Source organism: Chironomus tepperi, unplaced genomic scaffold (genome assembly GCF_022539635.2).
Source record: "Chironomus tepperi strain 1889 unplaced genomic scaffold, CSIRO-AGI_Ctep_v1 contig_445, whole genome shotgun sequence".
Lineage (NCBI taxonomy): Eukaryota > Metazoa > Arthropoda > Insecta > Diptera > Chironomidae > Chironomus > Chironomus tepperi.
Genome location: NW_027226567.1, coordinates 6495443 through 6521207, shown reverse-complemented (window position 1 = coordinate 6521207; position 25765 = coordinate 6495443). Strand labels below are relative to the sequence as shown.

General features: G+C 33.7%; 1 protein-coding gene across 1 annotated transcript; it reads right to left on the bottom strand.

Annotated features, from left to right (window-relative positions):
- Window positions 1–7280: 7280 nt before the first annotated feature.
- LOC139098518 (sensory neuron membrane protein 1-like) lies at window positions 7281–18671 on the bottom strand. Its single transcript, XM_070650750.1, has 11 exons — window positions 18540–18671; window positions 17130–17252; window positions 15744–15778; window positions 13631–13787; window positions 9731–9979; window positions 9402–9550; window positions 9185–9329; window positions 8544–8617; window positions 8317–8449; window positions 7615–7790; window positions 7281–7515 (listed from the first exon to the last, which is right to left on the bottom strand). Exons 1-11 carry the CDS (start codon window positions 18669–18671, stop codon window positions 7281–7283), a joined length of 1608 nt encoding a protein of 535 aa, XP_070506851.1.
- Between the last annotated feature and the right edge of the window lie 7094 nt (window positions 18672–25765).

The following is a 25765-nucleotide window of genomic DNA, read 5'->3' as shown; positions in this document are numbered from 1 at the left end:
AGCAAGAAGAATTCTTTGTTTTATTGGAAAATCGATAAAAAAAAGTTCCACAGAATGAGAAAATCATTTTAACATGTTGAAAGGAGAGAATAATCACGAGATTATGTTGATCACAAAATACACAAATAACACAAAAAAAAAAGAAGGAAAATCCGCTAAGCGATTGTTGGTGCTTTTCATTGTTTCGCTATTCCGCGTATGAAAGAGCAGAACCAGAAATTATTTATTTAGGCATGATTTGCAAGAAAACTGAACTGAATTGAGATTTTTTTTTTGATGATAATAAATAAAAAAATATAAATCTAAATTCATTGTCAAATTACGCTCGATGAATGGTAAAGATGAAAAAAATGAGAACGAAAAAAGGGTGTGCTGTAGATTTGAAGTTTTGAGAGGAATAAGAGACGCATTTGGTTGGAAGCTTTAAGGGTTTTTTATATTTCTGTAAATTGCAGCGTTCGAAGTCGGATTGAATCGACTTTTCCTTACAAAATCCGAGTCAACTTCCAGCTCTCTATTTCGATATGCCAATACAGAACCTATAAGCAGTCTATTTGCCTGCTAGAATCTAATAAATAATAACTAATGATCAAATCCTTGATTGGTTGTGTTAATAAGGACGCTACAGTTCTCAATATCCCAAATTGGTAGAAGTACAGACGTTCTTAAAAAACAGGAATGGGTCCCGTGCGCCCCAGCCAAGGAAGTAAAATAACTAATGATCAAATTTACCGAATTTGACACTATGCTAGAGTCACTATAGTTTCGACCAGATTTCTCACTTTACCAATGTCAAGTTCCATTTCCAGAACGGAACAGCATTATATATCCATTTCCAGGCATTGTATTCGGTGAAATCCGATGACTTGCCAGATTCACGTTCGCTTGGGCCACATTTTTCACCTATTTTACGCCTTGCTGGCTATTTGGGTTATCTTAATTTGAAAATCCAAGTCTGATTGATGTCCACAGAACACTAAATTGCTGGTGACGTTACTTGACTCATTATAGAGCCAGCTTTAGGGTGGCCATAGATTACAATTCAACTATACGATCAGCAAAGCATTTGGTATTGGCAATTAACAGGCGGAAGCCGGCGATAAAACCAGGTTAAGCCAACATCTGAGGGTGGCCATAGAGGTAAGTATGTATCAACAAAGAAAGTAATTAAGTTATCAAAAATAACAAAATCCCATCATCATCCCTCAATAAAATTGTCACAATTCAACACTTAACATCCACAATTGCAATTTTAAAAGCATCTGTTAATTAATCAAAAGTAACTTCCAACAAAACTAGTGTATCGGGTAGAAACCCAATGCGGATATATTCACACCGTCCCATAAAAAGTCTCGCGGGTAGGCCAAGCTTCGCTTGGCGAATGTTTGAGGGCTCAGGCTCCAGCGGGTAGTCCAAGCTTCGCTTGGCGAATGTTTGAGGACTCAGGCTCCAGTGGGTAGGCCAAGCTTCGCTTGGCGAATGTTTGAGGACTCAGGCTCCAGCGGGTAGGCCAAGCTTCGCTTGGCGAATGTTTGAGGACTCAGGCTCCAGTGGGTAGGCCAAGCTTCGTTTGGCGAATGTTTGAGGACTCAGGCTCCAGCGGGTAGGCCAAGCTTCGCTTGGCGAATGTTTGAGGACTCAGGCTCCAGTGGGTAGGCCAAGCTTCGCTTGGCGAATGTTTGAGGACTCAGGCTCCAGCGGGTAGGCCAAGCTTCGCTTGGCGAATGTTTGAGGACTCAGGCTCCAGTGGGTAGGCCAAGCTTCGTTTGGCGAATGTTTGAGGACTCAGGCTCCAGCGGGTAGGCCAAGCTTCGCTTGGCGAATGTTTGAGGACTCAGGCTCCAGTGGGTAGGCCAAGCTTCGCTTGGCGAATGTTTGAGGACTCAGGCTCCAGTGGGTAGGCCAAGCTTCGCTTGGCGAATGTTTGAGGACTCAGGCTCCAGCGGGTAGGCCAAGCTTCGCTTGGCGAATGTTTGAGGACTCAGGCTCCAGCGGGTAGGCCAAGCTTCGCTTGGCGAATGTTTGAGGACTCAGGCTCCAGTGGGTAGGCCAAGCTTCGCTTGGCGAATGTTTGAGGACTCAGGCTCCAGCGGGTAGGCCAAGCTTCGCTTGGCGAATGTTTGAGGACTCAGGCTCCAGTGGGTAGGCCAAGCTTCGCTTGGCGAATGTTTGAGGACTCAGGCTCCAGTGGGTAGGCCAAGCTTCGCTTGGCGAATGTTTGAGGACTCAGGCTCCAGCAGGTAGGCCAAGCTTCGCTTGGCGAATGTTTGAGGACTCAGGCTCCAGTGGGTAGGCCAAGCTTCGCTTGGCGAATGTTTGAGGACTCAGGCTCCAGCAAGGCCAAGCTTCGCTTGGCGAATGTTTGAGGACTCAGGCTCCAGTGGGTAGGCCAAGCTTCGCTTGGCGAATGTTTGAGGACTCAGGCTCCAGCAGGTAGGCCAAGCTTCGCTTGGCGAATGTTTGAGGACTCAGGCTCCAGCGGGTAGGCCAAGCTTCGCTTGGCGAATGTTTGAGGACTCAGGCTCCAGTGGGTAGGCCAAGCTTCGCTTGGCGAATGTTTGAGGACTCAGGCTCCAGCGGGTAGGCCAAGCTTCGCTTGGCGAATGTTTGAGGACTCAGGCTCCAGTGGGTAGGCCAAGCTTCGCTTGGCGAATGTTTGAGGACTCAGGCTCCAGCGGGTAGGCCAAGCTTCGCTTGGCGAATGTTTGAGGACTCAGGCTCCAGCGGGTAGGCCAAGCTTCGCTTGGCGAATGTTTGAGGACTCAGGCTCCAGCGGGTAGGCCAAGCTTCGCTTGGCGAATGTTTGAGGACTCAGGCTCCAGTGGGTAGGCCAAGCTTCGCTTGGCGAATGTTTGAGGACTCAGGCTCCAGCGGGTAGGCCAAGCTTCGCTTGGCGAATGTTTGAGGACTCGGGCTCCAGCGAGTAGGCCAAGCTTCGCTTGGCGAATGTTTGAGGACTCGGGCTCCAGCGGGTAGGCCAAGCTTCGCTTGGCGATGTTTGAGGAAGTAAGCTCCAGCGAGCAGGCTTTAAATATTTTTCGTAATTTTCATACAACGTTCAAGGATTCAAAAAATCATAGAAAACATTGATTTTGAAATTTTGTATGAAAACGAAAGTTTTTTGCTTTTTTAGAAGCAATGGCTGTACCTGCCATGCCCAAAAACTAATCAGCTCTTCTATAGAGTAATACGGATCGATTTCAAAAAACTAGAAGTCTCTACGATGTCTCGTTATTGAGATTTCTTGCTGATTAACTTGTTTGCTTGTTTGCTTGCTTACAGAAAGCGAATTTTTCGATTTTCTCAGCAATGCCTCAACCAATTTCAAATCTGTTTTTTGATTATGGTGAGGAATTCCAGGCACAAACTTTTTGCGATAGAGCATAACTTGTCATCATGCTTAGTTTGGCTGAAAAATCCAAAAAACTGGTTTTCAAATCTGAACAAATTCAATACATTCACACGTGAATACGGTGTGAATATAAAAAAAATCACATTTATAGGTCAATAAAAATTAGCCATTGTATTTGGGGGTAAGACAACATTAATAAAGCAAAATAATAGCACTTCACGATGAAATTTATTACACAATACCCAAGAGAGCTCTTTCATACATTATAATAGACCATTCGTTTAAGTCCGATGGGTAGAAGATCTAAAGCATGTCAAATGACAGAGGACAAATACCCACGACGATCTCCTGTTGAGAAGCACTTCTTAAAGAACATCAGTCAGACATGCGACAAATTTCGCTACAAAAATTGCTCAATAAAAAAAAGGAGAGCGGATGTAGAAAATTTTTATGATGGGCTGGTGTGCTCCCTTTTTTTATACAGTCAAATAAAGGAAGTGGCATTTTAATGTGTCGCAATTTGCATACCATCTAAACGAAGTCATTGCCTTTCTCATCTGTCGTATAAAATTTTTGTGGAATCGGAAGCATATATAAAAAATTTTCATTCCTTAATCCCACGATATATATCGTAATATAATTGAATCAAAATAAAATTTATGTATATTGATAGCAAAAATACCACAAATAAAGATATATATTTTATTGCTTTAGATTTTATGCTGCTTACATTCCTTTTTTTGTGTGTACATTAATCTCATTATTACATTATAATTGATAGCATTTAAATAAATAGTCATAGGACTTAGGAACAATGATAATTACAATTTACTTCTTCTTTTACTTTCGAATGCTATTGCTGTCTATAAATTTAGCTAAAATATCATTAATCATGATAATAAAAATACGAAAATGGCAATAATCTTATACTACCTATTAGTTCCAATTCAAATCCACCCGCCTACACACACACACACACACACACACATCTTTTTATCTATTTTTTGCTTACTTATAGGATTTATTATAGAATTATAATGCTTGAAACTAAGAGCAATCGCACATATACATATCACATAATCGCATAAGCATTTAGATTCTAGATTAAGTTACTTATTTGTGGTGAATTATACGAAAATGCTTTATTATTTGTAGAAAATTATGTCTTGATTATGTCGGTAATTCTAGGAAGTCGAAAAGTTGTAGAAGATTTTAGAATAATTTTATCATATGAAGGAGCTTTGGGAGCTTAGATTCTAATGCATAGTGATGATAAGATAGGAAGGTGTAATTTGATGATTTTTGACAATTTAGGACAAATTTTGAAGTTTGAGTCAAAATTAGCGACTAAAATGCATACTTTTTTGTAATTCTAATTCCATTTGATTAACCCAGAACCCAGTGGTGGGAAGCCTTTTACTTTTCACGATAAAATCTGGTTGTAGGGTTTAATTCGAAACAACATAGGGCAACTGTATCATTGCATTTCCAATTATTGTATTTTGGACGATACACTAGTGTGCCTTAGCACAAAGTTGCCCTAAACTGATTTATTCGTATGCCAAGTAGTCCTGTATTGATTCTCAATGCAAAAAATATCCCGAAAAGCGCAACTTGTTTGCTTAGGTACCGCTACGTCGCCGTATTGACGAGTAAACACAAAATTGCTTTAATGACACCATAACGTCTGATTTTGAACATTTTTACTGGTAAAAATGCGATTCGACCAAGTGTGCCGCTGGGATACCTCAAACTATGCCAAACTATATCAAGCACATTCTCAGCATTCCTTCTATTTCCGCATCACTAGCTTCAACACAGCATATTCAAACGATGAAAATCAAATTGATCAGTAATAAAAAAAATTTCAAATCCAATTTCTCGAACATCAAAGTTAGTCCATCAGACACTTTACAGCTTATCTGAATAAACTAAAGTTTTCATAAAGCTACAGCATACATGCAGAAATTGAGCAGTCGATTGGCCATTTAAAATGTAATAAAATTTTCGTTCGAATTCTCGATTTTTTTTTATATCCAATTAAATTGAGCATCAAATTCAGTCAATTTATTACTATAAAAGATTAAAATATAATATTTAGAGACAGATAAATTTCGTATTTACGAAATTTCCGCGAATTGTTGCGAAAATTCGCATTTTTTGGCTATAGATGCGAAATTTACAAAATTTTAAAATAAAAGCGAAAATCCGAAATTTTCGAAATTTTAGCGGAAATTTTTAATGAATATGAAATTTAAAAGTAAATTAATTGAATATGTAACTTCAGGGCCCAATTTTCGTCATTTCTGTTACGAAAATTTAATTTTATCTCATGAAAATTTTTCAAAACAAATTTCCGGTATGAATTTCAGTAACAGTTTTTTGAGATTCAAAATATCTAAAACTTTTATGTGCGAATCTCATAGAAAATAACATTGAAATTACCACAATGTTATGCTATAATGATTTGTAATTTCTTTAAATATATTTTTTCTGCCAAAATATTTAATAAAATTCATGTTTTTAATTGATGCGAAATTTCAGCGAAATTTATAATTTTCAAAAAAAAATAAATGCGAAATTTACAAAAAATAGATGCGAAATTTATCTGTCTCTAATAATATTCAATGAAAAATTTAAAATTTTCAGCATGTATGAATTTTATATGATCTAAAAAAAAATCCTCTCAATTTTTCATATTCCTCATATCTATAATATCCACTCCTACATGCAGATACATGTTAAAGGTATGTAAATTCAGAAGGATGAGAATGATTCCAAAAATTGGATGGGGTTGAAATAAAAAGAATTTGAATGGATTAATGCCAAAAATATTTTAAATGAATTATCTGAATAGAATTTCACTGCATTTATCCTAAAACAGCTATGAATAAATGAGGGAGGAGATGAAATAGCTGGAAAATTGTTTAAATGCTTGTTTGCTCCTGCTGAAGCTTTGTTATTCAATTTTACCATTTTATAAATAAAGAGTTAGTCGGAGACAAAAGCTCATACTCACACCAACACATGTAGGAATATAAAAAATTATAAAATATGTGTGTGTATTTGTGTTAGAGAGCTGCTGTTGTTTGAAAAACAAACTAATTTGCTGGTTTGCTGAAAAACATATGTGCGACAAGGTATTTCTGTATATATGCATATGTACGGCTGTTTTGTTTTATTTATTTTTTTCCTGCATATTTTATCCATTCCATTCATTCATCCCCAGCTTTTTTCCCAGTATGATATCTGCAAAACTGCTGTTGCTGTTTTAAAATCACATCGACATTATACCTATACAATCAATTGATGTTATAAAGACATGATGTGAAAGCTTAATTTTCATTCCTACTCACGTTTTCTTTATTATTTCTATTTATTCACTCTTCCATAACAGTTGTACTGAGCATTACAGAAGTAAAATTATTTAAACTGACATTTTTGAATGTAAAATTTGATTTTTTGATTGTTTTGTCTTTGCGTCTTTAGAGAAATGTTGATTTTTAACTTAAAGCTTAAGTGATTTAGTGCTGCAAAGACATTTGTAGCTTTCTTGCCACTTTTTTACACAGAACAGATAAAGTATTAACAGAAAATATCATTTTGATTCTCTAAAATTTGCAAATTACTTTTTGAAGTGAGAAATGAATGTTATGGAAGAATGTGTTAACCAAATTTTCATAGTATTGAAATTATTCAAAGTGCGCTTTAAAATTATGAAAAATTGTTTCTAAATTCCACAGTAAATAGGTCAGCGTCACTATTTATTTCAATCAAATTACCGTTCAACTTTACTTCCGACAGCTTTTAACATTCCTACATCCTGCCACGGTTATAAAATTTGTGTGAAAAGACGTAAGTCAACAACACAAGATATTTATTATTAATCTAACTGGGACATAAATTGAATTTTTAACATCATAATATTTTAATATTTTTCCTTTTCTTCTGACTCTGGAACCGTTTCAACTGACGGCAATGCCTCTGTTGTTGCCACAGCCACTTTAGAAGATGACTGCTGTAGTGGCGGTATCGGTTGTGTTGATAGATTATTCACTTTATTTAGTAGTTTCTCACTAAACATTCCGTATACAGTTATGATTAATCCAATACATCCGAATACACAGAGACTGAACTTAATAATTGAATTGACGTTGAAAAACCTGCAATAAATTGGAAACAAACAAAAAATTTTAATTCAATTTTCATATTTTTGTGAATATTTATGCACAAATAAATATGGTAAAAAAAATATATCTCACAAATAAAGTCCACGAAATATTTTCGTATATGTCGAATTTAAATGTACCGACTCTTCAACCCAAATAAGTGGTATGGCGACAGTACGCAATTTTGACATTATTGTCATTTCCTGGACAGGTTCCATTTCAATTGCAAATTGTAACCGCTTTGCAGCTGACAATGGTGAACTCGATAACTGGATATGTACAACATGAAAAAAAGAGGAGAAAAATGAGTGGAAAAAAGCTTTTAAAAATCTGTCAAATAGAATTTTTGTGATTTCTCTGAAAAAAAGGCCAACTATTGAGTCACCACGAGCATATTTCAAAAATATGAAATCGACATTTTATCTAGAAATCAAATAAATTTAATTAAAATTCTGATGAAAATTTCTAAATGAAAATTTAAATTATATAAATGTTGTGACAATATGCCGCGATCCACAATCCTATTGCTATTTTCACTGGCCTATAACAAACAATTTGTTTGTTCAAATACCACGGAAAATTTGGAACTGAATTGTGATTTTGACAATATTTCGAGGTAACAATGTAAATTTTCTGATTAATAAATATCAAATATCGCGAAACCAAACCAGAACTTTATAATCTAAAATGTTTCTTGGTAAACAATGCTATGGTCAGTTATTGCATTACACACAGGAATAACGCTAGTGTTAAATGACCTCAAAATCAGCATTATTCTCTAATTAAATCCCTTACCATCTCCAAATGTAAAAATATATCATGTTCTTCACGATTTGGATTTAATCCATCAACATTCCTCACAAGGTTATCATCAGCATCTAAAAATTGCGGTTTTGATGCCAGTAATGGTGCCCCATTGCATGGATATCTACGATAAATGTTAAAGCATAGCACAAAAAATTATCAAATTACAGTCGAGAGACAGAAAATTTTTTTGTAGAAAATTAATTTAATTAAATTACAAGTCTATAGTTCCTCTTGGTGGACATTTCTCGACATCCTGATCCCGACAAAAACAATGCAGGCTTGGATCACTCTAGATTAATAACACAGAAAAAAAAACAAGGAAAATGAAAAAGCAGAAAATTAAATGACTGAAAATATTTTTTACTGTCTGTAAATGCAGGATTCTCCTTTTTTTCGCATAAGCAAAACTTTTTTGTGTGTGATAAAAATGGTTTTTTTTATAGTGCTGACGTTTGTTTCCACATGTTAGATATATAATAGAGGAATCAGTATTATGAGGATTGTAAGACCGACTAAATACAGCGCATTAATTATCAAATTACAGCCGTTAAAAAATTAACTGAATAACTTCATAAAGTTTAGCTTTTTATTCCAAAACACATTTTCTCACTTCGAAATTAAAAATAAAACTTTGTCGAAGCTTAATGCCTCTTATGTTCTCAAAAACAGCCTTTTGTGGTTGAAAAACATGGCAAGCATTATTGCAAAAAATTTCCACTTCACTAAAAGGCTTTCATTTCTAATTTATAAAGTTATTTCACAGCCAAGTAGAAAATCCGATTGTAAAAACACATAAAGTTTATGCAAAAATTTGCTAAAGCATGTTGAAACAAACAAAAAACAGCATGAAGCTTACTTGCATGTCACCAAAATCTATAGAATAATATCCAGTCGGAACTCCATTATAACTTGACGGCCGTTGATATGATGCACCTAAAGAACGACAAAGATCCGGTGCATATGCATACAAAATATCACTTTTGTGATGGAAAGGCGCAAATCTGCAAAGACCAAAAAAAAAAAAAAGTTGTGATAAAATAAATGTATGCTGATGCAATATGGCAAATTTTTACATTGTTGAATCAGTGCCTAGAATTTTATTACAGTCACCATCCCACACATCCATTTCCTCCTCATCATTCACGGACACAACTTCGCCCAGCTTTGAAATATCCTTCACGCCACGATACACTTTAAACCGTCCAACACTAGTTGCATTTGCCTTTTTTTGTCGTCGTCAAAAGTTTTGAAGCATGGAAGAGCAAAGAAAAAATTATTTGGTTTAGGTTTCGTGTCATTTTGATGACTTTACATAAATTTTAGGTGTATATCCAATGTCATTATCCTTATCATGTCACATTAAATATTTTTAATGACATTTATATCTAGATATAAAACTTACACCACCAAGTATAGAGAATGCTAAGTGTGTCTCATTAATAATTTTAAAGCCTTTTTCGGTCTCCAGCTTTGAACAGAATGTTGTTGCCTCAAACTCATCATGATTACAATCGATAGGAACGCCATCAAATAAAATGTCCATTACTCTTGTCGTTAGGAATGGCGTTGTCGGATCAAATATTTGTGTCAATGCCTTTATTGCAATGCCGAGAAGAGGCTTCATGTCTCGTTGAATTGCAATTAATCCACCCTTAATCGAAATTGCATTCGCCATAACATGAAATTGTTTGGAAAGGAATGAGAATAAATATTAGAAAATGTTGTATATAGATTTGTATATATTAAATACGCGACGATGTCAATAGCAAATAAGTTTGGGTCATTTTTGGGTGTCATATTGATTAAAGCGCATTTTTTGGAAGCTTATATTATGGTAATGCGTACACTTTTTGAGTAATTGCTAGATTTATGACTTAATAAGCAACATTCTTCACTTTATCCGATAAATCCCTAATTAATCCATCACATATCCATTCCATCTCCCGCACTAGCCATATTAACCACACAGACTCATGTCTTCATCCACAAATATTCTCTTGAAAACCATTAAATTGATATTTTATCAACGACTCATCGAGTGTGATGTCTGATGTTTTATTGCGATCGACTATTGTCATGCATATTACGGATAGTTGAATTTGTGAAGAGCTAGAAAATTAATATCAATTGCAATAACACAATCCCATTAATTTTCTTAGTGGCTTAACGTTCACATCAACCGAAAATAAAACAAGAGAAAAATAAATTTTTTTTTCATGTTCGATGAACTTTTTTTTATTGCTGGATTTTTAGCAGTTATTGTGGAAAATTTGCAAGTGGATTGTGCATTTTTTAGCGCATTTTTGAAATTTTTTTTCAAAAAGGTAGCTTAATAAGACACTTTGTTCGGTCGGCTGGAACGCGAGATCTCAGCAACCAGACATTGTTGAGAGCTCTGGTTTTTTGCAATAGCTCAGTTCCATAAAGTTATTGCGGCGACGGCCATTAAAAAATCTTGAAACATTGTCTAAATACTATAATTAATGAATTTTTGTTTTCAGTACAAAACGTGAACAACTTTGATCGGGGAAATTTTGAATTTCGCAAAACCGTTAGAAAGTTTAAATCCTAGAAAACCGTTATAAGAAAAATTTATTTTTATTGTATATTTTTTCGATAAACCTACTGGATCTTGTTTTGTAAGTCTGAAAGTGACTTATAAATTAATTACTGATTGCTGGGACAAAAATGCGCTTAAGTTTCTCGATCAATAACACGAGGACTTTTGTAATTTTTTGTGCAATGAAATATATCTGCAGTAAGATTAATGTGAGAAATAGCTGGAATATGGCAGTAGTTTATTCGATTAAGTTGTTTGTATGAATATTACAGTAAACTTTTATGTTTGTTCTATCAATATATCATTTGGAATATAGGTTTGTAGATCTTGTTCCGATTATTTGTGTCATGCTTTATGTTCTTGATACATTCCTTAATTCAATGTTGCCCAGAAGGTTCAATTTTGACTTGATTTCGTTCATAAAGTTGCCGAAATCAGGAGTCGAAGTAAATGAACTAAGGAATGGTAGGATTCGAACCAAAAACCTTCAAGCTACCAGATCAATTTTGAGCATAGCATTTTTTGTAGACTACTCCAGGGACAATTAACTGTTTTTGTGGTCAAAACCCCACTTGGAACAAAATTTATCCAATTTTTCTAGAGTTTTTGTTATAAATAATCAAAAGCGGAACTGAACAGTTCCAACTTTGAAAATTTTCTGGGTAGTCCTCTTGTTTTTTGGCATTTAAGTTGATAATCTCAATATTTGACCAAAGGATTGAATTGGGATTGAATTTTTTGCCGACCTTTTCAATTTTCCGTATAAACTCTCAATAAAATGATTGAAAACAAGGACGGAAGTCAGCAATAGAGCCAGTTTTAGGCGGTATCTGAGGGAATCCATAGATCACAGTTGATCTGTACGATCACCCAAGTAAGTAAAACAATGGAAAATAATTGAATTCTTAGAAAATATTCGAAACTCTTCTCAAAATTCCAGAATGCTCTTCAGACACATCCATCACATTCCCAACTTGCTAAATAAAAAATTTAATTCCTCTACTGTTTAGATCAAATTTATGTGGAAAAAACTTTTCTTCATCTCCAACCCACAATTGATATTGTTGCTAATAGTAATACAAATTCTACATATAGCACATAACAAAATTACACACGTCACTTCTCATTCTGCATTATCATCATTGTCATTGATCATCACAGTTAAAGTTTATAGACATCCATGAATGACATGAGAACAAAAAAACACAAAATAAAATAAAAGTGGGAGTAAATAAATTTTTCACATCATCAGTTTTTAAATGCACAAGAGAGCTTTTATATTTAATTACAAAACTTGAAAGTTATTTTGTTCTGTTCTGTTCTGTTTTGTGTACAACAAAAGACGAGAGAGAGAATATTTTACAGTAGAGTCATTAATCGGATTTCCCACAATAAACCCATTTTGTTTTTCATTTTTTAAGAGCTCTTTATGTTTCGTTTCTGTTGTGTACAAATTAAATAAAAGAATGAATGAGTTGCAAAATGAGTGATTGAATTGGGGGAGGAAGTGATTGACTTAAGCGCATTTTCTCATTATAAGCTGATGAAAGAAAAGCTTCTTAAATGCTTTTTTTTTGATAATTCAATTTGATTTTATTGTTTTAAGTGCTGTTGAATCAAGAGTTTGAAGTTTTGATGAAAGGAATCGGAATCGATATAGGAAATGATGTTGAAATACAATAATGAACTACTTAGTTATCGAAATAATATTTCAATTGACTCTGTTTGCTTTGTATGGGATTTTTGAGTAATTAGATGAGATATTTATAGTCAGAGAAACTGAACACCCTAACAGACAAAGAGTTTGACCTTGAGAGCTTACTCATCTTTAATGAGCTATATAAGCATGCCCCTGAGCGTTGCTCCTAGCTTACTCTACTGTTGAGAGCATGCTCTTCGCCTGTTAGAGAACATAGTTGTTAAGATGGTCTCTCAAAGGTGGTAACTGCGGAACACAAAGAGCCTAGTGCTTCACTTAGTACCAACCCCACCTTCCCAAGGTGAAAGGCCGTTAATCCAAGCCACATAGTAGGGCAGAGACGAACGGGACTCTGGTTAATCAAGATGAGTTGGCCTAGCAAGCCACCATCCTTAAATCAAAGCTACGAAACCTCAAGAAAGGAATACCGGACTGGATCTATCAATGACGACCAAGGTAATTGGAAAGCGGTAGCCAGCGATAGAGCCAGCTTCAACAGCCAACTGAGGGAGGCCATGGATCACACTTGATATTTAAGGCCAGTGAAGTAAGTAAGTAAGTTGTTAGGATGTCCCTAAGTCGTTGGACTAAATTCAACTACCTCAAAAATACATCACAATACCATAGCATCTGTTTGGCTGCATAAGTTTGAGATCTACTGCAGTTTGCTACCTAACTATTACCGACAAAAAGACTGTCTCTTGATGAAGCTGAGCATGAGTGCCATAATTTTAAGAACTAAGCATGTCCCACACAGCCGTTCTTCTGTCTTCAATTCTAATGCTAGTATCAATTTTCTTAAAATTTCCTAGACTTGTTACATTCATTCACCAAACCCAAACAATGACTGCAACAAAGTATCAAACTCAAACAGACAAAACATAAAGTTCTACCCACTTCCATTCCAAAAATCACAACACAACTACGTATTCAATTGAAAACATTTCTTTAATAAAAATGAAAGGATACGATAAAAGGATATAAAATCTCATTTTTATCTAACTTTTTCATTTATTCTTTTTTTTTTTGTACTAACAACTCACCATTATAAGTAAATGCGGAATGGTCACAATCTCATCACCAGTAAGACCACTGGTGGTCTTTGTCAAATCCGGACGATAAACAAATGTATTCTTCATGTCAAATGTCACAGTATCACTCTCCTCATCATCCTCGATGATTTCCTTCTCTTTCCATTCACTTGTAAACAGTTTTTTGGTTTTGTTGTTAAAAATTGGTTATGTTTTTTTGAGGATGTTGTGGGACATAAAATGATGAGAGGAAGAGATAAACATTTTTGAATGAAATATTTTTGATTTAATATAGAATGACATGGCGTCGTATACTTAGAACCAAGTGACAGTCACCTGCCAAAATTAATTCTATTCGTCAAGTGGATGATACTTGGTTCTAAGTAGGGCAGTGGTAGCATGTTGATATGCACCGATCGGGTTAAGACATTCTTGAATTAATATTCATTCATTGTTGGATTGTCAATTTTAGTGTGACTGTCAATCATTTATACGATATAAATTTAAATTGAATGACCACAAAATTTAATTCTCGTCATATTATGTCATTGTCAGAATATGCTTTGTAAGGATTGGTCGGAATAAATATTTTTGGATTGTTGGGGGTACTAGGGGTATAATTGGGAAAATGGTAGATTGTAAGGGTCAACATTTTCGAAATTTAATTCTTAAGAAACAGCTCCTTCAGTACTAATTTCTTATTAATGAAAATCATTAAAATTTACATATCAATTCAAATTTTCAGATTCAAAACTCAACATGTGCTGAATGAAAAGCAGTATAAAGATTACAAATATGAAATCCATTAGGAGTCGGCCTCCATGTGGATTACAAATGGAACCTTCATGTCGATCGAGAGCTAGAGACATTTTGAACTTTGGCAGAGAGACTGTATGTAAATATTTTAGAGACAGTTCTTCTTCCTCTTAACTCTTATGAATCAGTGCCACATACTTAAAGACATCTCATAATAATCCTTGATAATTAACCAATAAAAATTCATAAAAATCCCTAAATACCCTCAAACATATTTAATCAACATCTTTTGTATCCAAAAATAGAATTATTTTTTACAAAATCATCTGCAACTGACAGTCAATTTCAGACAACAGTCCTCTTTATCCACACAAAGCGTCAAAAAAGAACACAACCTCATTTAAATCACAAAAGTTCATTGACTTTTATGCAAATATCCGGCAAAAAAATCTAAAAAAATGGAAAAAAAAAATTCAAATCACGAATTTTCACAGTTAAACAGTTGAAGCATGAAAATGTCTATCCAAATACCACAAGAAAAAATCATGCTAAAGCATTAAATAACCATAAAATTAAATCAAAACAATTTTAAGATTAAGGCTTTACTGTTATTCAATAAGGCTTTTACCAGCAATGTAAAGACCGCTAAGTTAAGAAAAGTTTTATAGAAAAAAATATTTTCTTTTTCCCCTAATTGGAAAATTTACAAAAATGAAAAAAAGAAGGAAAAACTTTTTCAACATAACAAACTCTCATCTTCTCATTAATCTCTAAAAATATATTATATCCAATTCCCCCTAATAGGAGGGTGACCAGAAGATTTTCGGGAAATATCAGGGCACTATAAAGGTTCTTTTAGACAATTTTGAGTCTTAATATTCAAGGAACTAGTTAAATTGTGTAAGAAACTTGCGAAAAAGTACAGAAAATTCATGAAAATCCGCAGAGTTGCAAAACAGGCACCTATGACAGGAAACTTACACTTGTTTCACATCTCTGAAGTCCGGTAACAAATATATTCAGTCCTAGACTTGAATCCGAACCTCCAAAAGGAAAATGTTCAAAATTTATCTAAAATTCCAAAATTTGTATTGAGTTTTCGGCTACTAAGTCTCAAAATGTCCCGATTTTTCAAGCAGTCAGTACATTTTGAAGCTTTCTCAGGGCACAGCAGCAAGTAAGAAAACTCCAGCATTGTCCCACCAAAAATACAGCACATGGCCACCCTACCTTACACACACAAAAAAAAAACTTTCCCTCGCACAAACATTCTTGTTGACTATTTAAAGCCCAACAACAATGGAATTGAATGAGAGACGAGAAAAAAAAAAGTGGAAAAACCATGAAAATGTTGAACATGAAAACTTACTCGAAAATATATGGTCCAATTTGTTGTACGTGAGGCTTTATTTTCAAAAAAAATGAAAAATGTGAAACGCAAATTCAGATAAAATTTCAAATGTTGTTGTTGTTTGTTGGGGGTAGGAATAATGGGAAGTGATCAAATTGATTGGAAATAAAAGGCGCATTTTCTGAATAGTTTTCTATTTTTGGCTTGGGGATAGAAATTGTATTTAATTGAATCAGGAATTGATTGTGTTTAGTTTGTTTGGGTTTATTGGAAAGTGAGGTTTATTATGAATGGATGGATATTGGTAGGGAATGTTTGACAATTACGTAGCACTTGAAGGCTTGAGCACTTTTGGGATGGGAAGGTTGGGAATGGGGATGGTATCTTCTTATTCAATATTGCTATGGAGTACACATATTGTTTCATGATTTTGTAACAAAGCATTAAGGTCATGTCTACTCTAGGTAGTTATTGTCTTCTAATATCAATGGCCGGTTGCTGATGATGGTCTATTGTGGGTATTATTCAACCCGGCACTATCCGCTCTCTAGCTCTGGTTTTCTATTGAAGTATAAAAAATGAGTCCATAGTGTATTCCAAGCATACAATAAGCATGCTTTCTTGGAACAGAAATACCTAATATGAGAACTAAAATCGATCTCACTGCCTGTTATGTTGTACCTCAGAAAATATTAATACCGGCCTCTGCAGTTTATTTGGAGTTTAACTAAACTGTTTATTTGGAGACATACTGATCCATTTGATTATCTAGTATTTATGATTAATGACTGAATGGATTTATAATATGGTAAAGCCGACTATTCCAAGACTATTTCTACAATATATTAGCAGTTGTGTCCTATTTAGTTACATACACATAATTAATCATTTTTAAGAAGGTAGTCTTAAAAACAGAACAATATCAAGATGCTCATTGCTGCTTTCCTCTAAACAGGAAGTGTTATCCGATTTGTCGATTCTACGCCTACCTTACGTACGAGCATATGCTTACGGTACCAATTAGTATGCTCGCTAGATTTGAGCATATGATTGTATGTTAGGGTTAGCTCCTAACAAAGCACTCTAGGCCAAGTTTCACAAATGTCAATTTTATAACTATACACAAGGTCGATTAATCGCAGCCTGTTCCACTCGGGAAACATCCAATCAAAAGAACGATGGCAACACATAAACTCAGACTAGATCAAGCCAAGATACATCTTAAGAACAAACAGACAGACTATAAACTTAATCTACCAAAACTATTCAGAAAATGAGCTCAAACTACAGATTTAATAGAATTAAAATTTCATTATGTCAAATAAATCGATAAATTTACGTCGGAAATAACAAAAGAGAAATTTTTTTCAAGGATTTCACTTCTTTCAAATTTTTAATACAAACTTTTTCGCCTGCCATAACATCCATGGGATTAGTTATGTTGAAAACATAAACTTTAAATGTCACCGCGAATGGTGCCTTTGCCCACATCTTACGTATTTCACTCTCTGGCTTTAACATTAGTCCCTTGAAAGAGAAAAAGAGAGACAGAAAAAAAATGGAAATGAGAAAATCATGAAAATGCAAAAGAAAAAGGAACCAGGCAAAATGGTAATTGTGAGGAAATTATTACTGTTTTGGGGCGAGAAGATGGAAAACAATTTGGATGGGGGGGAAAGTTTTCCATCCATAATGCTTTTACGGTAGTTCTGGTTGTAATTGAAAATATTTTTTCAAACAGTTTCCTTCCTAATTAGTGCATCAATGATAATTTTACATCGCATATCATTCGACATATATAAATAAAATGTAAATTTCAATTTTTTTTTTGCGGAACTCCAATTATGGGACAATTTGCGTCTGATGAGAATGGGACTTTATTTATTAAAAAGTTTTTCAGTTTATTTCCCATGATGATGGATATTTCCTGACTTTGAATGCAGACATCAAGTTTAAGAATGAGGAGGAATTCGTTACATCATTATGCTGTATATTATATTCCCTTGGAGGGAAATTAAAGTTAATTCAAAGTTAATTCTTTAATCAGCTTTTAATTCCTTTTTTTCTTGCAATTTTCAATCATCACTCCTGTTGGGATAAATTATTGTAAATAAGCAAGATGATAGTTTGCAGAAGTTCTTACTGCGGGTAAGAAGATTATTTACTAGGGATAAAGTATATCTTGGATTAAGTTTACAGGAATAAAAAATGTTGAAAATTCTTTGTTTTTTTGACTTTCTTAGCAGAATTTTTTTTAAAGATAATTCCAGAGCTCGAAGTCAATTCAGATTTTGTATGGAAAACTTTTCCTCGAGACTCGATTTTGAAAATCACGAATTCTCGATTCTGAAAATTTCGTTAAAAATTTGTTCATAATTAGTCGAGAGTCATCTGAAACTAGCATTCAATAGGAGAATAGAAATGAATCATCACTAGAGATAGATAAGATCTGTGAATTTGATTCTTAAAAAATCCACAATTTTCACATTACGTAAAATAACTATGAGTCACTAAAACGTAGAATTCTAGACTTTCCATTCATTAAATGAACAGGAAATCCAAAATTTCAACTGAATTTCTCCTCTTAAAGTCCATTAAGTCCATCTCGAGAGCTTTAATATCACAACAAGCTCCCATTCTCATAAAATTTATTAACAAAAATTCACCACACACACAAAAAAAAGAAGTAAACCAAAACACGAGCATTATGAAGCTTTGAACAACACAAAACCGTGAAAAATCCCACCAAACACAAAATTACAGCCTGAAACTTTTTTTTTTAATTCACAACAGGGCATTTTTATCTCCACTAACATTTTTTAGTTGACTCTTAATCATTTTTGGAACGAGAATGAATCCAAAAATAACCGAAAATGAAATCAAGATCATGGAAATGATGCCAGTCTTTTTCAAATTTAACTTGCTTATCATAGCTATAATTGTCATGATTATGTCGTTCCTTTATCTATTTTATTCTCAATTTTCAACTTTAACTGCCCGATGCTTCAATAAAACTGACCTAAACTTTTAAATGAATTTGCTTTTTTAAGTCGGTCGCAATCGTAATCGGATTTAATTTGCAACGTCATAAAGTGCATTTTGTGAGTTTGTGTCTGTATGGGAAATACGTTAAATATTCACAATCTGTTTTTCGTCTCACAGACTTTAATTTTCAATGTCATAAAGTACATACTTACGCAATCTGCATATTTCATGCTTGACTTCATTGATGTCGCGCGTGCATAAGGAAATGCAAGTGGATATAAATGTCTTGTCTGAGAAAATGTCATGTGCTTAAATGATGAAAAATTCAATCCAATAACACATTTTTTTATGTATGTCACTGTCATTTGCGATGTGGATGATGATGATGATGTGTATTGATTTTGCAGCCTCGCGCATTTTCATGCATAAAATGATGATTATGCATTATCATAATTTAATTTACGCATTTTCGGTTTTAAGCTAATTTGTTAACTTTTGAGCAGAGTTGTTGGAGACGAGGTTGGGTGACGGATTAAGCACAGATTTCTAACCAATTGGCAATGAACATGCTCTGAAGAGCTTACTCTAATTGAATATACTGGTTGGTCATGCAGGTAAGCGAATTCTCGGCTTATTCTGTTCTTGAAACCACGTTCTTTGTCTATTAAGGGATGTTGCTGAATCAATCATTTTGCTTGCTGTGCATATCAATTGTACCTCTATCAGACGCCACTAGGAGCTGGCTTCCGTCTGCTAATTTTCAATACCAAGTTCAAAATTAGATCTATCGACAGTCTTCTTCCAAAATAGATGTTGCTTGATTATTGGCAAAATTAGAGAATATCTACTAGATAACTTGATCAGAGTCTGTAAAATTGGACAAAGTGTGACTCGACAAGTGAGAATTGATGAAATCAGAGAATTGAATGGCTTGTGATTGACTAAATTTCACGAAATTTTGACTAAATTGAAGGAAATGGCACATTTGGATCTGTAACATTCAACTGACTTAATTCAGCCACCTAACATAGATTCTGTTGCTTACTTACTTACTTCCTTGGCTAGGGCAGATTTTGATGCTACTATGGACAATATATTAGTCACCTCTAATATAATTGCATCCAATCCAAAAATATCATCTCTGCATTAGACACTGCTATTTTCTGGTAAATAATTGATGACAAACATTGGCATAAAGTCTTTAGTTCGACATATATAGTTTTGATATTTTACTCATTTGCTAATGGAAAAGTTTCAATAGCAGAGGCTTCTATGGTTATTATGGTTATTTAAACTTTTAAAGTTTGCGAATATTAGATTTTTTTATTCAAATAAAATAAAAATGTTAATGGAATTTTGAAATTATTCATAAAATTTAATGACTCGTATTGAAAAAGAGTTAATCGAAAGGAATCTGGTTTTCAAATGTTCTGTTGCAGTTTTGGATGGAATTGAAATAATCAAAAGACAATTCTTATGCTCAATGCTGAGGAAATTGAATATAAAGTAGTAATATTCCCGGTCTGGAATGAATAGCACGAATTGGTTAGTTGATCAAAAATATGGCCCCTGGTCGACGTGACTCTTGACTCTTGGATCTGGTAACATACCAGAGTCACGGAGATCTGGAGGCGGATTTTGGATCGAATAATCAACTTGTGATATTCAGACGAGCAGCGCTATACGTCAAATAGTCGTTGAACTGCGTTTTTCGCCGCTAATTGTATAGAAATCAACCATCATTGTCGTGTCAGAGAAACTGTGCATGTCACTGCTGATTTGGTCGTAAAATATGTGTGTTTTTATGATTTTTTACAATTTTTGATCCAAATTGACTTGAAACTTTACAATAGCCATGATGATGCCTTCCATGAACGATGTACACTTCAATTTTGACTCTTCACACTTAACTCGATTATTCTGCTTGACACCATTGCTCCACCACTGTAACAATATCTGCTAAAAATTCACAAAATGGAAGCTTTAGACTGAAACTGGGTCACTTTGGATTTTTAATCTCGACATTATTTTCTTATTCATTCTTAATATCCAATATTGATTCCTTTGTACAGCTCAAGGTCACTCCGAAATATTTATCAATACAGAATTTTCACACAAAAACCTTTTTACCATGAATAGAAAACGATGATTGATGAACCTTACCAAAAAAAATTATCTCGTCCATGACTAAGATGAAAATCAAGCTTCTCAATATCATCACTAGTATAACACACTTTTATTCGCTTGAAATGTACCAAAAAGTCTTGTCATTGTTGCAACAACAATTTACAACAACTTCAATTATCCATTACTTATTCAATTAACAAAGTATGAGAGACAGTAATCATAATTAATGAGCTTATAATTGTTAGGTTCGCTTTTTCACAAATTAATACTTAGACGTCGTTAATTTTGTGTTGTTTGAATGAGGAACGCTTTGCTCTTATCTTGTTGTTCATGGAAAATAAAAGTTTTACTAGTTCAAAGTGCTCGTTAAGGAATATTTGTGATGGAATCATTGGGATTGCTGTGTAAAAAGTTGGTAAAAAGCTCTAATCACGTTCACATCTTTTTGAATGCTTTTCGATTTTTTTGCTTCAACTTAAAACATGTCGCATCTTTTTAAATGTTTTTTTGAATGATTTTCAAATATTTTGCATCAACTTAAAGCATCCGATATGCTCAATTTCAATGTTTTTTCAATGCTTTTCGAATATTTTGCATCAATTTTAAAGCACATTTCAGCTTTTTTAATGTTTTTTGAATTCTTATCAGATATTTTGCATCAATTTTAAGCATTTAGCATCTTTTTGAATGTTTTTTGAATGCTTTTCGAAAATTTTGCATCAATTTAGAGCATTTTGCATCCTTTTTTAATGTTTTTTGAATACTTTTCAGATATTTTGCATCAATTTGAAGCATCGCTCATATTTTTGAATGTTTTTTGCATATTTTATCAAACATTTTGCATCAATAAGAAGCTTTTAAACACTTTGTACCTTTTGAAAATTAAATTAAATCTCATTTGACGCAAACAAAAGTAACAAGAACAAAAAAAACAAACTCAAAGAACAAAACTTTCAATAATTATAAAATCAACAAACCAGACCCGAATCAAACTTCCAAAGTTAATAAACGAAACATTATTAATTTGTACGGGTAATTAATTAAACAATAAACTTGTGAATTGAGGTGAATTTTATGTGAAATAGATTAAGAATTACAACTTCTTATCTTATTTATAAGTAATTAATTCAATTTAATTTTTTATTGTTCTATGAAAAAGTACTAAATAAGTCCTTGGAGTCATGATATTGCTGTAATTCTCAAATTGCGAACATTAAGCTTGTAAAGCAATAAAAATGTTCATTGTAATTTGCAAGAAGAAGTCAAAAAAAAAATCAAATTTTCTGATGATTCATCTTAAATCTACAGACTTGTTGACATGATTATTTTCCTATTATGTTTGAAAATCTGACGTTGCTGTTTATGTTTTTGATGCTAAGTACTGCCAATGATATATCCACTCGATCGAATCATTCAATAATGAGAGGGAAGGCACTTCAGGTATATTCATAATATTAAACACAATGATGTGCTCTTCTGGGACTTATAAATTACAATATATACATCTTAAAAATAGATTTTTTCTCTCTTTAAAAAAATTTTCTTTTTATTTTCTCAAACATAGAAAATTTCCCAACCATTAAGTCTTATTTCCGAAGTAAATGTTCTCACATTCTGGGAAGGAAGAAATCAACAAAAAAAGTTTTTGATGTCATTTGGGGATTTGATGGGAATGTGGCGCTTGTAGATTGTTACAAATTGAGGATGGCTCGTGTTGTGGCGATTTCTTTTACGTCACATCATGACGTGATGCTGTCAGGGTGAATGCTCTGTTGCTCTGATGGATTCGATTGTTTCTGATTTGTTAGATACATAAAGATTTGAGTTACTCAAAGTTAAACAAAAGGAAGTTAAGATTTTTGTTTCTAGGAACAATATCGAAAGGGATGAATTTCTTGGAAGAGACGAAGTCCACCCACATCTATTAATAATAATTTTAAAAGGGTTCAACTGATTCGATGAGTTTTTACACGCAGCGATGAGCCGGAAGAAATGCGATCGTAATTGTTGATAGATTCTATTACTCATGTCTTTACTTAAGACTAAAATGCTTATTGCAAATATTTATATTAACAATTTTGATGCCTAGTAAAGATGCGTAGTACGATAAGAGACAAAGAGGCATTTCTGGTATAGAAGTACCACTTCAGTACCTAAAATTGATTATAGCAGGAACTGCATGGTGTTTTGGATATCGTTGACATCCTACAAACTAGCAACGTTATCGGAATTTGAATATCGAGAAAACCTGAATAATGGGAATACCATATACACTAACCTGAATGAGCCTACTCATGAGAATACTCAGTCAATATAATTGAGCTTGATCTATTTTATGAGAATAACTATTAGCATAACTATTAAGCTGTCGATAGAGATAGTGTCACACTAGGAATTGATAATTGGCAAGTTGTACCAAGCGATAGAGCCAGCTTCAGAAACCGACTGAGGGAGGCCATGGCCATCAGACTTGATCTGTACGGCCAGCGAAGTAAGTAAGTAACTATTAGCATGTTCCTTGACCATTCGGATTCCACATAGTATCTCAAATGTTTACAATACAGTTACAATATTACACACCTTAACAATGTGGACATAAACAGTGAAGCATCAACAAACATTATTAAAAGCAATTTTCATGGACACACCGAAAAACCACAAACAATTCACAACAATCCTCCCTAAATAACAACACAAGAGAAAGTAAAGATCTTTTCAAAATAATACGGAACCATCACCGTTATTATCGTCGTCATCATTCTTGTGATTTTGTTTGTGGACCCATACGGAAAAACATACACAAATATATACACATCCACAGACATTTTTTTTATGTTTATTGGACTAAGAAGATTTCCTCTACACCTTCAAGCTATATTTGTATATTAAATGGTCAAAATAAGGACATTTATGAGCATAATAAGGACAACCTATTAGAATAATAAGAGCAAAAAAAAGTTTGAATTTTTTCCTTCCTTCATCCCTTTTTATGGTCAACAAAAGAAAGTCATTGAAAATCGTATTAAGTGCAAAATTTCAATCTCAATACACAAAAGAGAGATTTTGACATTTTCTTATTCTTTTTTTCTCACAATTGCGACTTCTTCCTTTACATTCTATTACTGGAACGTTTATAAGATAAATATCAAGATAATAGCAAGCACCAGAAGAAGAGAAGAAAAAAAGGCGAGAGCAAAAGGAATTCGTTTTTTGATGTTCAGAAACACATCAAGCGATGCGATAAAAAATAAATTGGCAAGAACAAATTTTTCCTTCCATTTCAGTTTAAAAATAAAATGAGACAAGTGGATGAAAAAAAGAGAATCTTTTAATATTGAGAAAAAAGTGACATTAAGGATACTTTTAAAGCAATCACGCGATTTATGAATATTTTAAGTTTGATCTTAAAGATTTTTGGAGGATTTTCGAGAATTGAGAGCTTTTGATTCTGATTTTAATGTTGTTTGATTCTTTTTATGCCGGATTGGCATTTACTTGAAGCAAAATAGTCATCTCTAGATCTTCTACACACGACCACACATTAATGCGATGGTGGGCAACCTGTGTGCCGCCAGAATCTTTTGGAAATACTATGAAACCATATGCAGTTTTGGTCGAAGCTAACCACCAAGGGGTGTCGCGAAAACTAAAAGATTGCCACTATTGTTGTACTAGTGTGTCATTCTACATAGATTAGTCACCATTGAGCTGGAAGGTAATCCAGCAATTCTTCATACATTAACCCCACAAAATGTTCAATTTATGCAAATGAGAAACAAGCAGAGCTCGATGTCAACTTAAATTTTTTATGGTGTTGAGTTGACTTTTTCATGCAAAATCCGACTCGATTTCGAGCTCTGAAAACAAGTTGAATCAGATGCGTGTAAGGGAGAGGACTTTCAAAAGCAATATGGTATAGTACGGTTCTAAGAGAATGTCAGCTAGATGCAAAAATGTATAATTTGTCAAAACTTTGTGATAAGGTCAGCAATAGAGTCAAATGGAAAGACTTTTGAAATAACCAAGGTTCCACATCGGAGCATGATTCCATAAAGTAAGTAAGTATACGGGCGGAGGGTTTGGGTCAGCCTCAAACGCTTTTTAACTGTGATTCCAGCCGAAAATCCAAACTAAAGCGCTTCCCCAATTTTATGTGTAATACAATAAATTCTCATATTAGCCATGTGGAAATGGGTCCCCACATTCTCATCTTCAAACAATTTCTGACTACATCCTTGAACATATTCAAGATAAATTCATATTGCTCCTAAATAAAAGCTTTCTTTCATTAAGTTCCAACAATTCTCTAATAAATTTTCACAAGAAAAATTGAAGCCTTTCAATAATTTTTGCCAAAAAATTTTCCCAATATTAATCAACGAAAGCTCTTTATTATAATTAAACTCTTCATCGACCATTCTTTTCTATCAAATTAATATGTAGGCCACTCGAACAGTAACATAGGAAAATCATAAGAACTCATTACGTCAACCCCTAGATGATACTAAACTACTTAATGTCTGTAAGAATTAGTTAAATGACTACTATTAGATCGTCATAATTTCTAATCTAACAAATATCTTGATTTATTGTACAATTAATTCTTCATTTTGTTCCTATTTTATCGCCTATTCACAAACATGTTGTAATGTTATATCCTTTATGACTTTAATGTGTTAGATAAGATGTCTTTAATGGATATATTCAAGACAATCAAATGTTGGATGAAGATTTTCGCTTAAATTTCCTTAAATTAGTGAGGGTGGGTGAGAATTTTTTTGATGATGATGGCGGAGGAAGTGAGAAAGTCCTTTTGTGTTGGTGCTTTTTGTGATTATAAAGTATGTCAAAATTAAAATTTGTGAAAAATTTAAAATTACTAAATTAATTTGAGAAATAAAATGAATAAATTTTAATTTTATTAAGTT